The sequence below is a fragment of the Motacilla alba genome, chromosome 24 (genome assembly GCF_015832195.1).
Source record: "Motacilla alba alba isolate MOTALB_02 chromosome 24, Motacilla_alba_V1.0_pri, whole genome shotgun sequence".
In the NCBI taxonomy this organism is placed as follows: domain Eukaryota; kingdom Metazoa; phylum Chordata; class Aves; order Passeriformes; family Motacillidae; genus Motacilla; species Motacilla alba.
The window spans coordinates 4,440,764-4,465,227 of NC_052039.1; the positions used below are offsets into that span (position 1 = coordinate 4,440,764).

The 24,464-nt window shown below is 47.1% G+C and overlaps 1 protein-coding gene across 1 annotated transcript in view; it reads left to right on the plus strand.

Annotated features, from left to right (window-relative positions):
* Window positions 1-24,464, plus strand: part of LOC119711275 — a 120,104-nt gene that overhangs the window by 85,503 nt on the left and 10,137 nt on the right. Inside the window, exons 9-10 of the mRNA XM_038161231.1 lie at window positions 2,578-2,672; window positions 17,580-17,655. Coding sequence (XP_038017159.1) covers window positions 2,578-2,599 — 22 coding nt within the window. The 3' untranslated portion in view covers window positions 2,600-2,672; window positions 17,580-17,655. The remainder of the gene's footprint in view (window positions 1-2,577; window positions 2,673-17,579; window positions 17,656-24,464) is intronic.

Sequence of the window (24,464 nt, forward strand, 5' to 3'; positions counted from 1 at the left end):
ACAATGGCACAAATAATGGCACAAAAACGGCACAATGGCACAAATAATGGCACAAATAATGGCACAAATAATGTCACAAATATTGGCACAATAATGGCACAGTGGCACAAATAATGGTACAAAAATGGCACAAATAATTGCACAAATAATGGCACAGTGACAGCAGAACTCGAATGCCCGGCACTTTTTCCTGCTGGAAATTGCAGTTCCTCTGGGGTGCAAATACACCTTCAGCTGTCCAGGCTTGGAGGGAACAAAACTCCTGGAGTGGGTGATGAAGCCGTAAATGGGGGGAATTCGCCAGGATAATTTGTGCAGCAGGATGGGGAGGTGGCTAGAAGTTGACCCCAGAGGCTGAGATGGATGTCAAAGCCTGGGACAGAAATTTTTCTGGTGTTTAGAAAGTTCTTGAAGCCTCTTTGTGGAGATGGAAGAGCAGCAAGGACAGGTAGGGAGTTATTAGCATTGGCCAGCCTGAGAAAAATTGGGTTATTTTGGCCTAAATCTAAAGTCAGGAATTGATCATTGTAATTTATCCATGGAAAGACCTTTGCTGAGTATACAAATGAAACAAAACTCTGTACCCCTCCCTACCTTCCGTTTCAGAGCAAATTATTGGAGAGTTTTTTGGTTTTTTTGCTCAGCTCTGCTTTTAAATACCTGGTGTGCGAGGAGTGCCTGTGTCAGTGTTGGCAGCACCTTCTCAATAAACTGATCAGATACAGGTAATAATTGATACATTTTCAGTTGTGAAATGTTGGATGTTACAAGATTGAGATGCAAAAAATTCTTGCGGGGATAAGTTGTAGAAAACGAGGGGTTTAGCTGCAATGGTTTAGTTTATAAATGTGAAACAGGTTGGTTTTGGAAGTCTGAGGGGGAATTTGTCTTCTCCGTGAGCCAGAGGTTGGGGAGGATTTGGGATTTTCCATCAGCACACAGGTTCACTCCCTCCCATAGAACTACTTGAGTTAAATAATTGGGTTTCATGTTGGACAGAAGCTGTTCAGTGCACAGGTATGACGGTGCTGCATCGAGGAGTTGGACCCAGGATGTTTTTAGACAAGGATAAATCTCCTGGTTGGAGTTCAGGGCCAGAAATCCGTGGTTTCCTTACCAGAGCTGTGCTTTGGTCACTGCTCCAACTGATCAAACAGTTAACAGAGCCTGTGCTCTCTGCTGCTGACTAAAATATGCTGCATTTCCACTCTTTGGTCAAAGTAAACTTTACTAAATATGGAATCACGAGAAATTGGGATACCATCAACATCATGGGCACTCAGACATCACAGAAAGATTATTTTGCATTTTTTCCAACGTGTTCTCCTGCTGTTGCAGGCTGAACTCTGAGCAGTGATGCTGCTTCCCATCTTCCTCCTCTGTTTCCTGCCAGTGTAAAGGCAGGGCAGCGCCTTTTCCACCATCAGAAATTCTGCCTTATCTTGGGAATTCAGCAGAGCTCAGTGTTCAGCCCTGAGGGTTGATTCCCTTGGAATCCCCTTCCTGTGCCAGGGGCTGGATTCACCTGAGGGGCAGCTCCAGCCCTACCAGCACATAATGACAATAATAACAATAACAACAACAGCAACAACAATAATAATAATAATATTAAAAAACAGGCAGCCTGTGCTACCTTGGTGGGTGCTGGGTGAGTCACAAGGAGAACATCCTGCTCGTTTGGCTGGGAATAATTCGAGTTAAAAATGAGTGGCTTGTGAAGGGAAGGTGGCTGGCTGCTGGGGGAGGCTCCCTGGTACTTTCCCAGAATGGTTCTTTTGGACCTTTTGGTGCAAGGGTCAAATTCACCTCAGGATTTGTGTCCCTTCTGCTGTTCTCTCCCAACCCCACTCCTGCACATCCTTCAGACATCCAGGAGCCAAGGTCGAGGTGGTGTGTTCAGAAAGGAAAAGACGTGGCAGGACAAATTTCACGCTAAGCCTTCTTTAAATGCTTTTTAATAAAGAAATATTTCTGTGTATGTTCTGAATCTGCTGTGGAAGGGGAACACCATTATTTTGGCCAGGGAAAAAACTCCATCTCATGTGAAAACCTCCATGATCTTACCCAGATCCAGCAGGAATAACCCTGGCTTGTCGTGTCTTATCACATTTCCATTGTGGCGAGCTGAATTTGGGCTTGGCGTCTTTCCCCCGGCAGTTTATTCCCTCTAAATTAAACCACTGAGGATTTGGAGGCCTTTTTTTTTTTATTTTTTATTTTTTTTGTGTGTAAGTAGAAGCCCCTGAGGTTATGAATTTTTGACTGCATGCATCCAGGTTGAGGTAGTAGGTTGTATAGTTTAGAATTACACCAAGGGAGATAACTGTACAACCTCCTAGCTTTCCTTGGGTCTTGCACACACCGGCGTGAGGAGCGACCAAAAATCCTCAGCACTCTTTGCTCTGGACACCTGGAACAGGAAAGAGCAGGTAAGACCAGCTGGAAAACCTTTTGAAATCCTTCTGCCTCTCTAGAATTATCAAAATGTTGATTTTATAAGCGTTTTTTTTTTCTACTTGTTGGTGCTGTTTTATTGAGTTTGTAGCAAATCCAGTGATGTTTGTCTTCCTTCATTAGCCCTCGAGCAGCGTGGTGTTAACATTCCCAAAAAAGCACCATGGCAACCTCTCAGTGTTCCTGCCCGCATGGTCAGCAAGCACAAGCCTCCAAAGGTAAAAATATCCTCTATTTTTTTTTCCCCTATTTCCATTAGTCTTTGATTGGCTCAGTTAATTCTAGACTGGGAGTTAAACAAGGCTGGTGATTCCAGATAAACCTTGGAGGTTTTATCCATATATTTATTCCAGATAAAGCCTTGGAAGCTTTATCCAGACATTTATTCCAGATAAACCTTGGAGGCTTTATCCAGACATTTATTCCAGATAAATCCTTGGAAGCTTTATCCAGACATTTATTCCAGATAAAGCCTTGGAAGCTTTATCCAGATATTTATTCTAGAAACATCCTTGCAGGCTTTATCCAGATATTTATTCCAGATAAGCCTTGGAGGCTTTATCCAGACATTTATTCTAGATAAAGCCTTGGGAGCTTTATCCAGACATTTATTCCAGATAAACCTTGGAGGCTTTATCCAGACATTTATTCCAGATAAAGCCTTGGAAGCTTTATCCAGATATTTATTCCAGATAAGCCTTGGAGGTTTTATCCAGACATTTATTCTAGATAAAGCCTTGGGAGCTTTATCCAGATATTTATTCCAGATAAACCTTGGAGGCTTTATCCAGACATTTATTCCAGATAAATCCTTGGAAGCTTTATCCAGATATTTATTCCAGATAAACCTTGGAGGCTTTATCCAGACATTTATTCCAGATAAACCTTGGAGGCTTTATCCAGACATTTATTCCAGATAAACCTTGAAGGTTTTATCCAGACATTTATTCCAGATAAAACCTTGGAGGGTTTTGGTGAAAGTACCTAAATCTACAGAGCCCTCAGGAGAGCTGGTCCTTGGGAATATCCAGTGGGGAATACACCCAGCTGAAATGGGGGTTTTTAGGGGTTTTGTACATTAAAATTGGGAGGTTTGCTTCTCCCTCCCAGCACTTTGGGCGAAGGAGATGGGGAACCCCCCAAATGCTGTGGAGAAGCTGTGAGACCAAAAAAACCCACATTTCTGGTGTGGTTTACAGGTCTAATCTGCAGGGAACTGGGGACGTCCAATTTACCCAACTGCTCCTGAAATCCATGGGTTTATTTGCCTGAATATTGGAGAGCTGAAAAACCCTTGAAACTCTCCTAAAGTTGGAGCAGAAAAGTGAACATTCTGATGTTGGCAGCACTCAGGGTTCAGGTCCTCTGGGGGCCTGCGTGAAGGTGGTGGCCACAACCCTTGGTCAGGGCCCAGGACCTGAACTTAAATCTTTTCACTCTCTAGATGAGTAATTCTGGCAAGGTTTTCTGAGTTCCCAGAATTAAGAGGCTCTGTCTCTTCCTAAACTTGTTCAGTTGGTGAAGAAAAATAAAGAGCAGGCACTGGGTTAATTTCATTAGGTTAATCCGAAAGTGTGAACACGATAATGATATTTCAAGGTTTCTAAATAACCCAGAAAATTGCTTTTTTTTTCTGGTAAAGTGGCCCTTAAAAACTTGAATATCCCCAAATCCCTGTTTGCTGAATGCAAAGAGAAGGCGTGAGGGTCACTCAGGGCTCTCTTATGATTTCTTCCAAGAGTGGATTAATGGGATTTTATCCCATCTTGCTTTCAAAGAGGTTCCAGGTACCACTGCCATGGTTTACAAGGATCTGGGATAACATAAGGCTGCTTCTGTGTTTCAGGAAGGCACATGCCCCAAGCACATGCAGGTAGTTAAAACATGAGGAATCTTCTTGGCACATTCCAGGCACTACCTTATTTCCCCCCCATAAATCTTTCTGCAGATGGAAGTGCAAATTTTCAGCTGCATTGATTCCCATCCAACACAGAGGTCTTTTTTTCCATGAGGGTTGAGTTTTTTAACCTGTTTGGGACTTCTTTAGGAGCAGCTTTATGAATAATCCCAAATAAGAACAGGTTCTTCTGTTTTTGGGATTCTTTCGGTGGTTTTTTACCTGTTTGGGATCTCTCTAGGAGCAGCTTTATGAATAAACCCAAATAAGAACATGCTCTTCTTTCTTTTTCTGTATTTTTTGTGGTTGTTTAGGACTTCTTTAGGAGCAGCTTTATGAATAATCCCAAATAAGAACAGGTTCTCCTGTTTTTGGGATTTTTTGGGTGGTTTTTAACCTGTTTGGGACTTCTTTAGGAGCAGCTTTGTGAATAATCCCAAATAAGAGCATGTGTGGGGTTTTTGTTTGTTTGTTTGTTTGTTTGCTTGTTTTGTGGGGTTTTTTTGTGGTTTTTTAACCTGTTTAGGACCTCTTCAGGAGCAATTTTGTGAACAACCCCAAATAGGAACATGCTCTTCTTTTTTTGGTTTTTTTTGGGGTGTTATTTTTGTGATTCTTTAACCTGTCTGAGACTTCTTTAGGAGCAGTTTTGTGAATAATCCCAAATAAGAACAGGTTCTTCTGGTTTTGGGGTTTTTGGGTGGTTTTTAACCTGTTTGGGATTTCTCTAGGAGCAGCTTTATGAATGAACCCAAATAGGAACATGCTCTTCTTTCTGGGGGGTATTTTTGTGGTTTTTTAACCTGTCTGGGACTTCTTTAGGAGCAGTTTTGTGAATAATCCCAAATAGGAACAGGCTCTTTTTTTTTTTTTTTTTTTTGGCGGTAACATTTCCGATTTTCTCCTCACACTCCAAGCTTCAGGAGGCTCAAACACGATGATTATTTATAACAATCCCGTCGAGCCCAACTCGATGCTAACGCTGGGAGATGCAAATGAAAAGACCCATCCCGCTCCAAAACCCAAGGAATCACAATTAAAAAGGAGAATGGTCAGTGGTGAACATAATTCACTGTGCATATTTTCCCTCTGAACAAAACAGCATTCCAGCTCTCCCCCTGATGAGAGGAATGTATTGTCAATTAATTAGACTCCCATCATATGTCCTCGGATGCCCTCCCATCATATGCCTTCCATATGTCCCCGTGTCATATGCCTTCCATATGCCCCCTGTGTAATTAGGCTCCCATCATATGGCTTCCATCATGTGCCATTTAAGAAGATTTCCAGGAGAACGCGGCACTGTTACAGTTCTGGACCTCTCGCAAGGAGGAAAGGAACAGCTCAGGAGCTGTAAACGAGGAGAGGAGGAAGCAGAAAGGAAGGTGGCTCGCCCTGAGAGCTGCCTTTAATTGCTGGTTTTGTTTCTCCCAGCTTGAGCAGCGCGGGCACAAAAGTGTCCTGTTTTCCTTGGGTTGCAGTCCCAGTTTTTATTCCGTTCAGCCTCTGGAGAGGCAGGGAGATAGCCACTGTTTTTCAGGGAATGTTTCCACTGGGATGGGAAATGCGAAAACAATCCGCCTCCCAGGAAAGTGTTTGTCCTGCGAGAGGGAAATGGAAACTTGGTCCTTGTTTTGGGGCCCTGAACGTGAAGTGAAGGACCAGAAATAGCCTGGGAGGGAATTCATGGAGAGGGGATGGCACACCCCACTTGCACCCCTGCTCTCCCTCATGGACCACGAGTGTGGAGGACACTGAACTTCCCTTGCCATGAGGAGGCCTTGGGGGATAACGGATGGATTCCAAATTTACTGGGATTTATTCGGGATCAAGACCAAAAAAAGGCACTGATGTTTGCACGTGTGATGAAGGAAACTGCAAACATCCAAGGAATTATGGAATGGTGTCCAATGAAAGGACAGCTCGTGTGTCTCGTGTTCAGTCGAGTCTCTGTGCCTTCCTTCATCCCAACAACTTCTGAGGCTCCTCTCTAATCCCAAACCTGCTCCAATCCTGACAGAAGAGCAGTGCCTTCCAAGGGTGCTCTGCTCCTTCTCTGCAGGAATTGCAGAAATCCCAGCCATGCATCCCAAAATCCCAGCCCTGCACCCAGAAATCCCAGCCCTGCACCCCAAAATCCCAGCACTACGCCTCAAAATCCCAGCCCTGCACCCCAAAATCCCAGCCCTGCACCCAGAAATCCCAGCCCTGCACCCCAAAATCCCAGCCACACACCCAGAAATCCCAGCCATGCACACCAAAATCCCATCCCTGTGCCTCAAAATCCCAGCCCTGCACCCAGAAATCCCAACCATGCACCCCAAAATCCCAGCTCTGCACCCAGAAATCGCAGCCCTGCACCCCAAAATCCCAGCCACACACCCAGCAATCCCAACCATGCACCCCAAAATCCCAACCCTGCACCCAGAAATCCCAGCCATGCACCCCAAAATCGCAGCCCTGCACCCCAAAATCCCAGCCACACACCCAGCAATCCCAGCCCTGCACCCAGCAGTCAGCACGGAGGTTGAAAGGACACAGGGAAGGTAAAATAATCATTTGTGCTGAGGTCTCTCAGTTAAAAAAATCAGATTATTTTGTAATGTCCCAGTTTACCTGGATTGAATGGCAACAGCTCAAAGTGCCACAGGCTGGGAACCAGTGTGTCCCTAGAAACTCTGCATTCCAGCTGCTGGAGCTGGTAAAACCCAATATTTGGATGTGCTCTGCCCAGACTGAGTCAGTATTGACCCCAAAACCATCCTGTATTTGCTGTGCAGGCATCCCGCGCTGTTTGCAATGCAGGTGCGTTCCTGACAGACAGGTGACAGCTCTTGCTCTGGCTTCATCTTTCATTTTCAACTCAACCCTCATTTAAATCACACACATCTGAAAGCTTTAGGTCATTAGGGAGATGATTTGGGAAATATTTTGTGGTCTTGCACCGTCATTAGTTTGCCGCAGTTGTAAAGTGCACATTAGGGGAAGCTTTTAAGGCTCTTGTAGAGCACCACCGGAATCATCTGCCCAGAATCGCTACTCAAGTGTTGCATTCTGAAATATTTTATTCTGCTGGCTTGCTGGGCAGCAAGAAAATCGTCCCAGCAAGCCAGAAGAATAAAATATTTCAGAATGCTCATGTTTTGCTTCTCTGTTCTCACATGGCTCCGCCGCTTGCGGAAAACGAAACTTCCGTCGTTTGAGGGATTTTTTTTTTTCCTTCTTTTTTTTTATTTTTAACTTTTGAGTTCCATCAACTTCTACCCCCTCCTCAGTCAGAAGCGTGAAGCAGGGTGAAATTTGTGCAGGGGAGTTCTGTGGGGACTGGGATGAGCTGGGGTGCAAGGCCAGAATGAGTCGTTGTTTCCTGAAGAAGGCCCTGAGGGTTCCATGGGTGCCGTTTCCAAACCTCTGTCACATCTGCCACAGCTGGAATTCCAAGCACAGCAGCCTTGGGAGATAAATGATGATGATGATGATGATGATGGTGATGATGGTGATGGGGTTCTGCATGATTTCATCTGGATTCACTGATCAGACAGTTAAAAATAAGATCATTTCATTGCCCACACTCAGAGCCGCTCCTCACGCCTTTGGGAATGCCAGGAGAGGGAAGTTCTCTCTCTGTGTGTGTTGGAATGTATAGAATTTTATATAAAATTATAAATAAATTAAAATATTTAAACAAATAAATTAAATTAAAATAACAACAACAAAAAATTATAGTTCAGAAATGCTGTTCCTCATGCCTTTGGGAGGGACAGGAGAGGGAAGTTCTCTCTCTGTGTACGTGTGTTGGAGTTTGAAAATATAGACTTTTATTAAAAAAAAAATTAAATTAATAAATCCAAATAATAAATAAATAAATAAAAATATTTACATAAATCAAATAATTTCTATAAAATTTTAATCTGTGAGGGACACAGATGTCCTTTCAGCGAGATGGGGACCTTGCGATTCCCAGTGAAAGGATGAGCTGGTGTGGAGCAGCTCAAGGTTTGGAATTGCACAATCTGAGGCAGAGATGGAAGTGCACATCTCTCTCTTTAATCAACTTTTTCCTGCTCATTCCCACTTTTCCCTCTCCACAGCTTGGGGGTTTAGGTGTGAAACAAAGTCTCACAAGTTTTTGGGGTGAGTTCTGGGTCCACCCAGGCGTCAGACGGGGACAAACTCATAATTGTGGTGTTGGACTTGCAGGGTTTCAGCAAACTGGAACAGAAAAGAAATCTCATGTCTGGAAATTTCCCTTAGCAGAGGAAAATCCAAAATATTTGGGAATGCACCCCTCCTTCATTTGAATTTGCTCTTTAAATAAGACAAAACTCCCGGTTGCCCTGACCTGCTGGTGCTCCAGGCAGTGCCGCTCGCGCAGATTTAGATTTATACATTCAAAAAATCAAACGTATTCTCTCCAGGCAAATAATGTGTGCATGCCGTAGGGTGAAATCAGCCTCTTTGTGCAATGTCGTGGCCCTGTTTCCTGGGGAAATAAGTTCAAGAATCAGGTTTCTGGGGCAGACATGGAAAGAAATTGAAATTCTTCCTTCTGTCTTACCAGCAGTGGCTCCTCCCTCCCATCGCCTCCACTCCAGACCCTTCTTAAGGATCATTGAATTCTTGATGGGCAACCAGATTTTGCTGTTTGTCTCATATCCAGTAGATTTATAACTCGAGCCATGAATTTTAGTTTTTATGAACATTTTAGGCCTCTTTCCTCATATAAAATGGGAGTGGATAAACCCCTGCTTAACACTAAAGGGAAATTTTGGGGTCCAAAGACACTAAGATGACACTAAGGAGCTGTTCCACCCAATCTGAGAGGACAAAAAGTGGCTAAAAAGTGCCAAAAAGCACTTTTCTCAGCAAAAAGCAGAGATAAATCTGAAATGGAGGCACTGAGCCATGCCCATCAGAAAGGAAAAAAAAAAAAAACAAATGGATGTTCTAAGGAAAAGAAAGGATGAGGAGGGACACTGGGAATCTCTCAGTTTCACAGAGTGCAAGGAGTGAAATTAAATAGTGACAAATTCAAACTGCTTTATAAAGACATTCTATTTCCACCAGTATTTAAAAAAAAAAAAAAAAAAGGAACCTAATTGCTTTTAGAAGTTAATGGGAACTTTGCAAGTCTAGAACAGATTAGATACTTGAGTTTTTAATACCCACACTCAGAATTATGGGCGTTCATTGTAACAACTCTGGAACTGAGCTTAGACTCCAGAAGGTTTGGGATGAAAATCAGCAGCTCAAGAGCAGGGAAAATCCAGTGGGAAGGGCAGATTTGGGCTGCCCAAAGCTGCTAATTCTGGTCGCTGCTGGGGGAAAATGTTGGGGAAGTCTGGAGCTTGGCCCAGTCTGTGGATGGCTCCTCCAAAGGATTGAGCACAGAATTTCCCATTGGGAAATAAGAATTAAGGATGTGGATGGCTCCTCCAAAGCATTGAGCACAGAATTTCCCATTGGGAAATAAAAATGAAGGGGGAAATGGATGTGGATGGCTCCTCCAATGGTTTGAGCACAGAATTTCCTGCTGAGAGATAAAAATGAAGGGGGCATGGATGTGGATGGTTCCTCCAAAGGATTGAGCACAGAATTTCCCACTGGGAAATAAAAATGAAGGGGGCATGGATGTGGATGGTTCCTCCAATGGATTGAGCACAGAATTTCCCACTGGGAAGTAAAAGTGAAAGGGGGAAATGGATGTGGATGGCTCCTCCAAAGGACTGAGCACAGAATTTCCCACTGGGAAATAAAAATGAAGGGGGCATGGATGTGGATGGCTCCTCCAAAGACTGAGCACAGAATTTCCCACTGGGAAGTGAAAATGGACGGGGGGTGGATGTTTGCCCTCCTCACAGGCTGAGCAGCTGCAGTGCTGCAGTGTTCGTGGCAATTTTCAAATGGGTGGCACTGAGTAATTCCTGTCCAGTGCCAAGGAGAGCAGAGGAAGGGGAGCGATGCCCGAGAGCATCATTGGAGGGCTGGGTACAAACCCCAGCTCGCTCAGCCACAGATCTGCACCCAAACATGGGCTGTGGCCTTTTTCCCCCTCAGGAAATGAATTTCCTGTAAGCCTGGCACTAGCAGAAGTCACAGAAGTTTCAGGAGCAGTGAGGGTCACACCTGGCTCTGCTTTCCCAGCCCTGTTTCACTGTGAGGTCACTCCCAAGCCATCCTGGCTGGAGATTTTTGGTGCAGCAGCCCAGGCTGGTGTGAGATTTGGGGTCACCACCGTCCCTGGTGAGTGCAGGCAGCCCCTTTGTGCTGCCCAGCTTAAGGGAGATTTAAGGAATTGCTGCAAGCAGCAGGTCAAACCCATTCTGGGATTAATGGCACTGGTGTGGCTTTAGTGAGAAGTTTGTTTTGCTTGTGTTTGAAGTGGCCTCTCATCTCCTGTGACAACAAACAGCAGCAGTGGCACCCCAGAGGGGTGTCTGCAGCCTGGCAGGTGCCTCAGCTTCCCCTTGGATCCGCAGCTCCTTCCACAAAGGATGTGGAGGATGGGGTTTGAAAAAAGAACGAGGAAGAGGCGGGAAAACAGGGAGGAAATTGGAAGGGAAGAAGGGAAAACACAAAGGAATTGGAAGGGAAGGGAAAGCATGTAAGAAATTGAAAGGGAGGAAGGGAAAACACAAGGGAAATTGGAAAGGAAGAAGGGAAAACGAAGGAATTTGGAAGGGAAAGCAGGAAGGAAATTGGAGGGGAAGAAGGGATAATGGGAAGGAAATTGGGAGTGAAGGAGGAAAAACACAAAGGAATTTGGAAGGGAAGAAGGGAAAACAGGAGGGAAATTGGAGGGGAAGAAGGGAAAACAGGAGGGAAATTGGAAGGGAAAACAGGAAGGAATTTGGAAGGGGTACAAGGGAAACAGGAAGGAAATTGGAAAGGGAAGAAGGGAAACAGGAGGGAATTTGGAAAGAAAGAAGGGAAAACAGGAAGGAAATTGGAGGGGAAGAAAGGAAAATACAAATGAAATTGGAAGGGAAGGCTCCGCTGCTCTCTGCTGCAGATCTACAGCTGATTTTAGACAGTGCCCTTCCCTTCTGCAGTGGGAAAGGAACTGATTTTCCAAGAGCCCTGAGATAGTTCAGTCACGTGCTTGCCTTCATTTGCATGTGAGAATAATTATTGAATGAGGAGTTAACCAGGAGAGGCGCTAATGGGAAAAACACAATCAGTGTCCAGAGCATTCCATGTCAGTAGAGATGTCGTGAGGCTGCTGAACCAGGGCTGGTTGGAGGTCTTAGGATAGAAGTCACTGCTCAGAAATATCATATTTATTTTTGTATTATTAATATCTAACACGATAAATTTATAATACAAGAAAATATAGTTTGCAATGTATAATAAATACGGTATTTATAATAGTATATGGATTTTTATTATTGCTTAGCTCTCAGCAACAGGGAACTCTCAATCCATACTCAAGGGTAAAATGTTTAATCCATAAATTAGTGCTGGGAATCAGGAAAAGTCTGCTTGGCAACTGAAATCACAAGGAGCTTTTATTAAGAGGAGCTGGCTCCTGGTTTAAATTGCAAAGGAAATGTCTCCAGGTGCCATTCCCGTGGATTCTGCTCTGATTTTTGGGCATGGAACCGATGTCATTTGGTCACCTCCTTGTCCCTGCCCCTAGCTCAGCTCTTCAACAGCATTGCCTTCAGCCCCAGGAGTGATGAGCTCTGCTGGAAATTCACTTTTTTGTTCGCTTCTTACCCTGAAATCTCAATGGGTTCAGAATCCCAGCATGGTTTGGGTTGGAAGGGACCTTAAAAATCATTTAATTCCACCCCTGCCATGGCAGGGACACCTTCCCCCATCTCAGGGGGCTCCAGCCTGGCCTTGGGCACTGCCAGGCATCCAGGGACAGCCACAGCTTCTCTGGGGAAATCCATTCCAAGGCCTCCCCACCCTCTTAGGGAAAAATTTATTCCCAACATCCCATCTAAGCCTGGCCTCTGTCAGACTGCAGCCGTTTCTGGAATGACAGCAAGCACAAAAGCAATCTCTCCTTTGCCTGGCCGGGGGAGCTTTGAAAGCCCCGAACAGGACGGAACTCCCTTGGGAAGTTGCAGGGCTGTAAAGCAGCTCCCTCCCTGCCTGCTGCCACATTGCATCACATCTGAACAGGGCTTTTGCATTATATATCAGCAGAGCTTTGTCCTCAGATACCCTCCTCTGGAGAAGACCGTTTTTAAATCTTTAATAGGGCATTAGAGCAATTTGCCTGTGATTTAGCTCTAAGTGGGCAAGGAGAGTGGTGACAAACGAAGCCGGGAGGCCCCTGAAATTCTTTGAATATTCCATGTTTTCCTGGAACTGTGAGGAGAATGCTGCCAGAGAGGTCTTGGCAGGTTTTCGAGGTGGCTGGCCAAGTCTGAAGCAAACGTGGATGGTTAACAGGCTAATGCAGCTCCTCTTCCAAGCTCAGACGTATAGAACATACGTTTTTATTTAAGAAATCCCACCACATGGAGGAGCAAATGTAGTGCTAATATATCCTCCTGAAGGAAAATGGCAAGGGGAAGAGCAGTGTCATCTTGCCACGATAAAATAAAGGTTCCTTTGCCCTTGCTTTTTTAGGGCCTTGGGGCTGCCAGCTGAAGGAAATGAAATCCAGTGGCTTTCCCACGAGGGCCCCTTATTAATCAGGAATGGCTTATAGAGCAATAGTTTGTGTCTGAGGGAAGAGGCAGAAGTTGTTCAAAGAATGGATTTCCGTTGCCAGATTGACTTTTTGTTGTTGCCATGCGAGTAATTAAAACTGGCAATTAAGCAGGAAAGTGATCAAATAATCACTCGGGAGCTGCTGCTGCGCTTGGCTCCACGTGGAGCAGCAGCTCCAGCGAGGAGCAGGGACCACCCATGGGGGTCAAGCAGTGACAGTGAGGGGCTGTTACGGAATTGTCCCAGGTGAAGGTGGCTTTGGGAGGGATTTCTCTGGGAATTGGTGTTTCCGGTGGGAAACACGAGTTTGGGTTTCCTGGAGACGCCAGGTGAAGGAAGGTTGTCATTTCAGTCTTGTCCCTTGCCTGTGTGCAGCTCAGGGGGCTTTTCTTGTGTTGTTATTGACGGGCGAAGGCTGCACAGCCTCTACCTTTAGACTGAAACCATTTCTTTTTCTTTATCAAGCCCTTGTGCGGGCCCAGAAGTTCTGCTGTGGACTCCCTGTGGGGTCTGGGATGAGTCACTTATTTTCCTTTGGTTCTACTCCCTGCCTGTAAAATCGAGGTCCTTGTTCCTCCTGAGGGAGCTGTGAAGGCAGAGGAGCTGATCCTGAGTGAGCTGTTCAGAGACACTCACGCTGGAATTGCAAGGATCGCACTGGGAAGAAATGTTTCTGACGGGCTGTCTCTGTGCTGACACCTTTTTTAGCTTTACACTGATAAGATTTATCACCCAAAACTATTTTTGTGCAATCGGCTCGAGAGCGTTATTACGGCACATTAAAAACCCCAAGTGACGTGATTTATTAGCGCAGTAACTAAGCTGAAATTCAGATTCTTCTGCCGGTTTTCTTCACGTTGCATCTCCTGGAAGTGTTCAGGCTGTCTCTTTGCATTATGGCCAGCAGGAGCTGTGAGTTTAGGGTGGAGCAGAGCCTGCAGTGAAGCCATGCAGAAGTGCAGAGGGGCACCGGGAGCTGCGCCTGCCTCCCGCTGCTATTTCTGGCACGCAGACACTGAGCAGTGGCTGCTGGGCCCAGAGGAAGTCCTGACACTCATTCTGTCTGTCACATCCCTCTCCAGACGTGGCTCCTTGGTTTTTAATCCGCTCCCAGCACCAGTGGAGTGGCTGAGCACGAGCTGGGTGTGGAGCTCTCTGCGTCCAGAGCCACAGAGAGACCATTTTCCTTTTCCCTTGCTTTACCACCTTAAGATCCGATCATTTTATGGCTTTCTCACCTCTATCATTTCAATTTTTCCCTGTTATCCAGGGAGCTGGAGCTCAAGGAGAGCCTGTTCCCTGCCCGGAGAGCCCAGAGCTGTGATTTCTTTGCTAGCAGCACTGAAATATCTCAGCATCCCATTTTCCTTTTCCCCTGCTTTACCACCTTAAGATCCGATCATTTTATGGCTTTCTCACCTCTATCATTTCAATTTTTCCCTGTTATCCAGGGAGCTGGAGCTCAAGGAGAGCCTGTTCCCTGCCCGGAGAGCTGTGATTTCTTTGCTAGCAGCACTGAAATATCTCAGCATCCCATTTTCCTTTTCCCCTGCTTTACCACCTTAAGATCCGATCACTTTATGGGTTTCTCACCTTTATCATTTCAATTTTTCCCTGTTATCCAGGGAGGGATGGAGTTGGAGCTCAAGGAGAACCTGTTCCCTGCCTGGAGAGCCCAGAGCTTTGATTTCTTTGCAGCAGCACTGAAATATCTCAGCATCCCATTTTCCTTTTCCCCTGCTTTACCACCTTAAGATCCGATCATTTTATGGCTTTCTCACCTGTATAATTTCAATTTTTCCCTGTTATCCAGGGAGGGATGGAGCTGGAGCTCAAGGAGAGCCTGTTCCCTGCCTGGAGAGCCCAGAGCTTTTTTTGCAAAGCTTTTTCTTGCAGAGCTTTTTTTGCAAAGATTTCTTTGCAGCAGCACTGAAATATCTCAGCATCCCAGAGTCTCCCCTGCGAGGAGAGATCCCTTTTCCCCAGGAGTTTGCAGCCTGGGTGGATGAAGCAGGCAGGAAAGGGGAAGGGACGGTGACATTCAGAGTGTCACTGGGCGTGTGGAGCCACGGGGCTGGGAACCCTCAGTGCTGGTTTGGGATTCCTCTGTGCCAGCTCCTGCCTGTCCCTGTGCAGGGATTGCAGGGATCAGTGCCTTGCACCCACCACCAGCTGGAGAGAATATTTTGGTGTCCTACCCTTGGGTTTCATTCTTAAGCAGTGCCTGCAACATGTTTGTTTGATTTTTTTAATTATTTTTTCCTTGCAAGAAATCTGTTTTGGGGTTGTTTTTTTTTTTTCTTCTTCAAATTACGTCAGGTGTGGTAATAGAAAACCTGGGGAAGGTGTCTTTGTTTCACCTTTTAGGGAGTTCCACCCTCTCTTTAAGAAGGCAGTGCTGGTGAGGAGGGTGAGGAGCCTGACAGGAGCTCTGGGGGATGATGAAGGATTTTGGCACTCGGAGGCTCCTCAGGTCCCTCTGATCTCTCAGGGCTCTTCCCAGACATTAATTATGGCTCAGGCTCCCAGCTCCCCTCTCAGGTGCAGTAGTTGAGTTATCAAGGGTTGAAAACAGCCCACAGTGAATTTCTGGAGGAGATGGCAATGGATCTGTGGACTTCAACCTGGGAATCACAATCTTCATTTTCCACAGCGACCCTAGCACTCCTTTCCTACTGAAATATAATTCATTCTAGCTCTTCTCTCAGTCTCACGGATCTTTAATTTCATTTTTCCACTTTTCCTGCCAGCTCAGATTCCCAAATTGCCCCTAAACTTTCTGCAAGTTGAATTTAGGTTCAGCAGTTTAAGCTCCAACTGAGCAGCCTCAACAGGTATCATTTTTACTGGCTTTTCTGGAAGGAAGGAAGGAAGTGGCGGAAGGAAGGAAGGAAGTGGCGGAAGGAAGGAAGGAAGTGGCGGAAGGAAGGAAGTGGCGGAAGGAAGTGGCGGAAGGAAGTGGCGGAAGGAAGGAAGGAAGGAAGGAAGGAAGGAAGGAAGGAAGGAAGGAAGGAAGGAAGGAAGGAAGGAAGGAAGGAAGAAAAAGAAAAGAAAGATTTGATTGAGGGACTCCACCATCTCATGCAATTATTCCAATTATTCTATTGGGATTTGAATTAAAGTTTAAAAAATCATTAAATGTTGACCAGACTTTTTTCTTTTTTTTTTTTTTTTTTTTTTGTGGCAGCCTTGCGGGGTAACATATTCCTACAGCTCCATCTCTTAGTAACTGATGTATTTCAAAATTTGCCAGACTTCAGAGTGAAACCTCAAACTTTAAGAAATTAAATCCCCAAACCCAAATCTCAAATAAGAATGAGCTTCTTGGAGCTTTTTTTTTTGTGTTCTGAATTAATCGAGTCTTAAACTTTTGGTGGCCCTGAACCCACGTGAAACCTGAGGGGTTTGGGTGCTTTGTGTGAGATGGAATGGGCAAATCATGCCGGAGCGATGTAACAACTCTTTGTGTGGCTTCTTCCATGGAACTTTGGGTTTCACCTTGAGTTTCAGTTTAGTTAAATCCATTTTGTTTTAGGAGAACTCGGGATCAGGGCAGGTTGGGATCAGGGCAGGTTGGGATCAAGGCAAGTTAAATCCGTTTTATTTTAGGAGAACTCGGAACCAGGGCAGATTAAACCCGTTTTGTTTTAGGAGAACTTGGGATCAGGGCAGGTTGGGATCAGAGCAGGTTGGGATCAGAGCAGGTTGGGATCAGGGCAGGTTGGGATCAGAGCTGGATAAACCCATTTTGTTTTAGGAGAACTTGTAACCAGGGCAGATTAAACCCGTTTTGTTTTAGGAGAACTTGGGATCAGAGCAGGTTGGGATCAGAGCAGATTGGGATCAAGGCAAGTTAAATCTATTTTGTTTTAGGAGAACTCGGAACCAGGGCAGGTTAAATCCATTTTGTTTTAGGAGAACTTGGGATCAGGGCAGGATGGGATTAGAGCAGGTTGGGATCAGGGCAGGTTGGGATCAGGGCAGGATGGGATCAGGGCAAGTTGAATGCATTTTGTTTTAGGAGAACTCGGAACCAGGGCAGGTTAAACCCATTTTGTTCCAGGAGAACTTGGGGTCAGGACAGACAAAACAGAAATTCCAGGTTAAATATTCCCACTTCTCGGATTTTGGATGAATCAGTCTTCATAACCTTTCTCTCCAAACCCCTCTGTGACACTGGCTGGATTTTTGTTGAATTCTTCCCTTTCCCCTAATCCAGGGTTTCAGTCAGTGCAGAATCCCAGAGCCTTTCCCACTGCCTCATTTTCCTTTTCCCTTGCTTCACCACCTTATGATCCAACCATTCCTTGGCTTTCTCAGCTTTATTATTTCGATTTCTTCCCCATTTTCCAGGGAGGGATGGAGCTGAGGCTCAAGGAGCACCTGTTGGCAGAACTGGGGGATGGGAGGAAAAATTCAACCACCACTTTTTAATGCTTGGGGGAGGCAAAATCTGTTGGTTTGGAGGGGAAAGCTGCTGGGTGAAAAGGATTTGGAGGTGGTGAAATGGGACTGGGATGATTTTAAACCATGCTTTGTCCTTTCTGTTGAATACCAGGGGGACAGATGAGGGTGACAAAAGCAATGTGGACACTGCAGCTTCTTCCAAGGGCTCACAACCCCCGCGGGATGTGGTAAGTGTTGTCCTGATGGTTCTGTAGTTTCACAGAATATTGATTTTATCAGTGATTTGGTGTGGAACTGGTCTGCAAAACACTGAGGCTCAAATTGGAAGCTTTTGCTTTGGCAAGGTCACCATTCTGGAAATGTCCAAATCATGACAACTTTGCCCAGCTTTGCTTTCCACTCTGAATTTCACCTTTCCTCACATCATTTGAATTCTTAATTTCTATTTCTGAATGTTTGTTTTTTTTTACTCCCCTGAAGACGTTTTATTAATTTGGAAACGATTCTCATGCATGCTGTCCTTACAGCTGAGCTGCGAGCATTATTTTAAAGATATTTCCTAAATGATCTCTGTCCACTTTGCCCAGAGTGAAGTTATTGACTGCTCTCCAAAAGGCCTCAAGGTTTTATATTTAATGCTGCAGTCCCTAAAGCTTCCTCCTTGGCTGAACATCCCTTCTCCTGTGTGTCTTCCCCTTTGAATTGCTAATTCCAATTGATCTGAGGGGAAAAAATATTGTAATAGTTTGTATTTACTCTACTTTCTGCTACAGCAGCACCTACCAAGGTCTCTCCTTCCTTTGATCCCGTCTCCACGATTGAATTCATTCTTCCTTTCTGTTTTCCAGCTTCTCTCTGCAAACTTTCTCTCTCTGTTTCTGCAAGAATTTCCTGCAAGCCGTGTCCCTGAGAGGGTTAGCGGAGGGGATACCAATTTTATTTCTTTTTTATTGATAAATGGACTGCAGAGACTTGGCCCCTTTTTAAATATGAGAACAATTTTCAGGCCTCTTTCTGTTGTGGTTATTTCACTCCAGAAAAAAAAGAAAAAAAAACCCAAACCCAACAAACCACAGAACAATAGAGAAATATGAGAAGTTGTGGAAACCCCTCAAACTTTCTCTGTTTCAGTTTTGAGTTCCTGGTGCTCACAGGGCCAGGTGATGCTGCCAGTTGTGGGGTTTTTGTGTAGTGCCTGGCCCGGAGCAGCAAGTTGAGTTAAATGCAAAGCTGGGATCAAACCAAACAGAATGACACCTCTATTTCTTTATTATTTTTATTTTATTATTATTTTTCCTTTTATTATTTTTTGCCAGGCCTTTAACGTTTTGGAATTCGAGTGTTTGCAAAACAGGCTTGCTGGACTGCAGTAAATGAAGTGTCTGGATGGTGGTGATTCATAAAAGCAATTAAAAGAGGAAAGTGCTTTTCCTCTGAGCTTAACGTCCTGCTTGAGGATGTCCTTAAGTGAGTGTGAGCTGCTCGGGCAGTGCTCAGGGGATGGGGGCTCTGTGTTCCAGGCCATGGATCTGTTTCCAGCAAACGCGTCTTTATCGCGTGCCGCTGCCGATTAAAACAATTTTTATTTTTTAATTTTTTTTCCTCACAGAGTCCCAGAGCGTTTGGGGTGGGAAGGGAGCTCTGGAGGGCCCCCAGCCCAACCCCCCTGCCCAGGCAGGGTCACCTGGAGCAGGGACACATCCAGGTGGGGCTGGGGTGGCTCCAGACAGGGAGAACCAAAACCCCCCTGGGCTGTTCAGGGCTCTGCCACCTCCATGGGAAGTTCTTCCTCAGGCTGAGGTGGAGCTCGAGTTTTGCTTTGTGGCCATTGCTCCTTTTCCTGTCACCAAAACCAGTCTGGCACCTCCTCTGACACCTGCCTCGGGGACATTTGTATGGATTCAACTACTGAATAGTATTTAGCTTCTATTTCAATATCTCAGTATTTCAATATTTCAAATATTTCAATATTCAATGTCCCATTTCTCCCTACTTAAATTCGAGGACAATCCTCCTGAGGATGCAGCATTTTCCGTGGGAGAAATGCAACATAAATACGGGTGACGATGGATAATTGAAATTCATCAAATGTGATCTTTTTTTTCCTCCACCTAGCGCAACTCCCTGGCATTTCTGACCCTCCCCAAACACAGCACACCCCATTTGTGCAGCTCTGAAGTGATTTTCCAGGAGCAAGGTGAGCTCGGAGTTGCGCTCAAGGATCCATCAGCCCAGCCACGTTACCCAAGGCAGAAGCAGACCCTGAGGCGCTCCCTCAAACCCCTCACGTGCCTGTTCCAGCCTTCCCAGCCAACCTGGTGGCTTTTAGGGATGGTTATGCTGGTTGGGATGGTTATGGGCTTTTAGGGATGGTTATCAGGCTGTCCCAGGGCAGGCGCTTCCAGTCTCGCTCCCTTCTCCGAGGGGATTCCTCTCCCTTTTTTTTGGAGTTGCGCCTCCCTCCCTGCCCTTGGTTATCCCATCGAAGGGAGGCAGAAGAGTTTTCTGATTTATCACGGATCATTAGGTGGAAGTAACTGTTCTTAAAACATCAGGATGGATACAATAATTAGGGATGTGCTTTTGTTAACACCGCCAGCCTCTACCCTCTTGTACAGTACCCTTGGGTACTAAATAATTACCCACTTTGTGTGGTTATCTAGCTCACTAATTACCCACAAAAATTGGGGTCAGGTGTTAACTGCTTGAAATAAGTATCCTCCAAAGGCTCGGCTAAAGTGTGTAAAGAAATTATGTGTTTGCTGCAAAACTTTGGGGAAAAAAAAAATCAAACTTTTTTTTTTTTTCTTGGGAGGGAAGATAAGGAGACAATGGGTGCGAAATGCTCTCAGTGATGGCAAAATCTTGCAGAGGTGGTGAGGGGCTGTAAAGGGAGTGAAAGGATGGTTGGCACATACAGCCACTGATCCAGACTCTTTCTCCCAAAGATTAGATCCTTCAATGCACAGGTTTGATTCTTCCCCTATCTAGGCTGATGCCAATCAGGATTATGCCAGTATAAATGAGAAAATTTGTACCCGTGGGTTCCCAAACTGACTTTGCTGCATAATCCCCCCCTCTTCCACCGCCCAGAGACTTCTGCACTGCACCCAATAATTTAATTAGGGACTGCATATTTATTTCCATGCGTTTATTTTAGCTGTCCCCAGCTCCGTGTGCATGCAGAAATTCATTCTGAGGCTGCTGCTCATAAAATGCAGTTTGCTTGGAGCAATAATTTGATTCCTGTGCTCAGGGAGTTACCCCAGTGAGTCAAAGATTTCTAGATAGCCCCACCCTCCCCAACTTCCCGAACACTCACACTGCAGCCACTTTCTCTTTGCCAGACCCACACAAGCTGTGTAACCAGCCAAAAATCCCAAGGGGCGATCCCAATCTCCTGCTTCCCGTTTCGGCCCCAGAAAAGTGGGAAATAAAGCCAGGGCAGCCCTAAAGCCCTTGAAATACCCGGCACAGAGGGATGTTTAACAGCCCTTCTTCCCAGCCTGGTGTCTTGCAGAGGTGCTCCCTGCCCTCGGTACAAAGGAAAGGGATTTCGGGGGGAGCTGGAAGGTGTTCCTGGCGATCCTTGTGCCTTTGGGTGCCCGGGTACCTTTAATCCCTGAGCGTCTGCGCGGTGCTCAGCGTAACAAAGAAACCGCCTGCATTTCTTGCTGTATTTTTGTGAGGTGCTTCCTCTCCTCCACAGCCAGAGCCACCTTCTGTTCCGTTCCTACAAGCACCTTTTGAAGCCCGGGTGGGTTCAGGTATCAGACATCAGCATCCCCGGCGTTTGGGGGAACGGGGGGGGGGGGCTGGGGAAGGCCCCAGGGCGAGGCGTGGGCTCGGGTTTGGGGCTACCTGCGCCCCGCATTGTGCGGAGCATCCCTGGGAAAGGCAGGGCTCAGCCTCCCGAAGCACAATGCAGATTTAGTCGTCATCTTTGTCTCTCCCCCCGCGCCCCCCCCCGCCCCGCTCCCCGCTGATGTTAACTGTCTGTATTATTATTTATTGTTATCAGGGGATTTGGTTTGATCAATGAAGTGTATGTGCGTCTGACGGACATTCGGGGAGGAAATGCTTGCAGAATGAGTAACATGTCTGCAGTGGAGGGTGTGTGTGAGGGAGAGAGAGAGGGAGCATCGCTACTAGAAACATTGACTGATGAGTTCATTTTAAAATCCAAGGGCATATAGCTGGTAAATTAGCACATATTGCAAATATAGTCTGGTGCGAGAGGCAGCGGCGCTGCCATTGAGCGCAGGGGTGGGTGTGGAGGCGAAGGGGGGGTCGAGGAGAGGAGGTTGTCAGCTCTAAAGTCATCACGGGCATGAGCCAGGCAGTCTGCCTGCCTCACTGCAGACGTGGGGCGTGCGATTTCCACGGGCGGCTGCGGGCTGCGGCGTGGCGGAGGGGGGGAGCGGGGGGCACCCGCGAGAGCCAGCGCTGCGTTTTATTGTTTTAAAATCCGCCGCCGGCCGCAGGGATGAGAGGCGAAGGGCTGCAGCCCCTCCGCTTGCCCCTCTGCTCCCCCTTCGGCCCCCTGCACCCCCTTAGGGAGGCGGAGGGGGAGCGGCAGCGGCCGCCCGGAGGGTCCCGGGGCTGGTACCCGGCGGGGATGCGGCGGGGCCGGGGATGCGGCGGGGATGCGCCGGCGGGTTTCTCCCGGAGCTTAAGGGATTATTGGGAAGGGTGACCGGCAGTGGTGTGTGTGAGCGTGTGAGTGTGTGCGGGGCTGGCGGCGGGGGGAGCCGGGTCCTTATTCTGTTAAAGATTTAAGTAGGCATGCAAGGAATCTCTAGGATAGTTGGCAAAGGGCGAGGGTGGGGAGCGGGGGGAAGGATCCAAAAGAGTCTGTAACCAGACACTGAAGCTTTCCAGGAGTGAGAGTGTGTGAGAGAGAAGGAGACAGAGCGAGAGGAAGAGAGGGGGCAGTGTGGTCTAGTACATTTTCATCTGGTCGTTGATTTGAGCCTGATGCTTGCTGTCCCTCAACAGCCTCCCTTGCCTGGATTTTTTCTTTCCCCCTCTCCTCTCCTTTCCCTTCTAATTCATCGAAGCCTAGGGGAGCCAGGAAAGATTAAATGTGCTTTCGAAAAGGCAGCCACTTCATGCAGCTATGTCTGCTTCCCCCCCACACCCCCCAGCCACCCCCCCACTCCCCCTTTTTGAAATAAAAAAAAAAAAGAAAAAAAAAGAGGGGGGAGACAGAGAGGGGGAGAAGGAAGGAGGAGGAAGAGGAGGACTATAGTTTAATGATGTCGGGACTGGCTGATCCAGAAGGAGAAAAAAAAAAAAAAAAGGAAAAAAAAAAAAAGAAAATATTTGAGCTCCTGGACGAGGAAGGACTTTGGTGAATGGGCTCAGACTCCTGAGGTGAGAAAAGGACGGAGTGAATGATGATGATGATGATGATGATGGTTCCGTAATGGTGCCTGTTACCGCTGCCCCGGCCGGGCGGCGGCGGGGCCGGGGCCGGGGGGGACCTGCCTTCGGCAGCGCCGGATATTTTGCATTTTTAACCTCGGGCCCTCCGGTACGTTTCGCCTTCTCCCCGCTCATGCCGCTGGGCCTCAAGCGGTTCCCGAGCTGGGTGGAGGGTGCGGAGCCGTATTATTTATTTGGGCGGGGGGGGTGGGGGGGGGAAGAGGGAGGAAAGGGAGGGAGGGAAGGGGGAGAAGAGCGGAGGGAAGGAGGTGGCAAGCTGGGGACGAAATCCTGCTCTGGGTTATGGCCGGCGTAAATTTCCATTGGCTGGGGGTGCACAAGGTGCTCGGAGAGAGGAGCCGGTGCAGGATGGAGTCCCTTTGTGTGTGTGTGCCGTGTGCTGTGTGTGTGCGGGGCTCGCACCCTCCTCTCCCGGGCGAGCGGCTTTTTCTCCAGGTTTTCCTTTGAAGCCCCGGCCGGCGGCTGGCAGGGGAGGGCGGCCGGGGCTGCGGCGCTGCTGCCCGCGCCCTTCCTCCCTCCTCCTCCTCCTCCTCCACCTCCTCCTCCTCCTCCTCCTCCTCCTCCCCGCTGACAGTCTGGGGCTCGCTCCGGCACCGGGCTGGCCCCGGCTCCCGCAGCCCCCCAGCCCCGTCTCTTCATCATAATAATAATAACAACAGCAGCAGCGGCGGCAGCGGCATTGCCGGGGAGCGCGGAGGGCGGCAGGCGAGAGGAGCTGCGGAGGAATTCGGTTCCTTTTCCTTTCCTCCCCCCACCCCCCCAACCAACCCCCCCACCACCACCGCCTCCTCTTTTTTTTTTTTTTTTTATTTTTTCCCCTTTTCCTTGCTATATACCCTATTTATTTTTTTTTTAACCCAAAAAAAAAAAAAAAAAAAAAAAAAGAGAGAGAGAGAGAGAGAGGAAAAAAAAAGAGAGAGAGATGTTTTAAAAATGCAAGCGGCTTGCCCAGCTGCACACACCCGCCCTCCCTCGGCCGCCTCCCTCCCCCGGCTGCGCACACACCGCACGCTCGCACCCGCTCGGGTGTCAAACCCCGCCGGGCACCCAGCCTGGTGCGGGCACTGCCCCGGCCCCCCCGGCCCTTCCCAGCGCCGCCGACCGGAGCCTCCCCCGCTTCCAAATGGTGAGTTTCTACCTGGTTTTGTGGCGACTCGGGGTTTTTCTCCATCCCCGGGGCTGGCGGAGGGGGCGGGGAGGCAGCGCCTTGCTGCTGCTGCACGCTTTGTGCCAGGGGCCGGGAGCGAGCCCGCAGATTCCTGCTCTTATTTCTGCATTCCTTCTCGTTGAAACAATGAAAATAATTCCGTCACTGCCCCAAACTTCCTCTTCGTTATTTAAATGCGGAGACTTTTCGTGTATTTGTCGCAAGCGACCTTGTTGGGAGCTGTAAGGAACCTGCCGCGCCATGTCATTGTGTTTTTTCTTGTATAAACGATTAAAAATGGAATGTATTCTCTCAACAGAGGGTCCTTAGAGAAGCTCTTTCCTTCCACCTGTGTGTCCTGTTTTGTAATCTTGAGCCATGAATTGAACTTGCCTGCTATTCTTTTCCTCTTTCTCCTTTTGATCTTTTTTTTATTTTTCT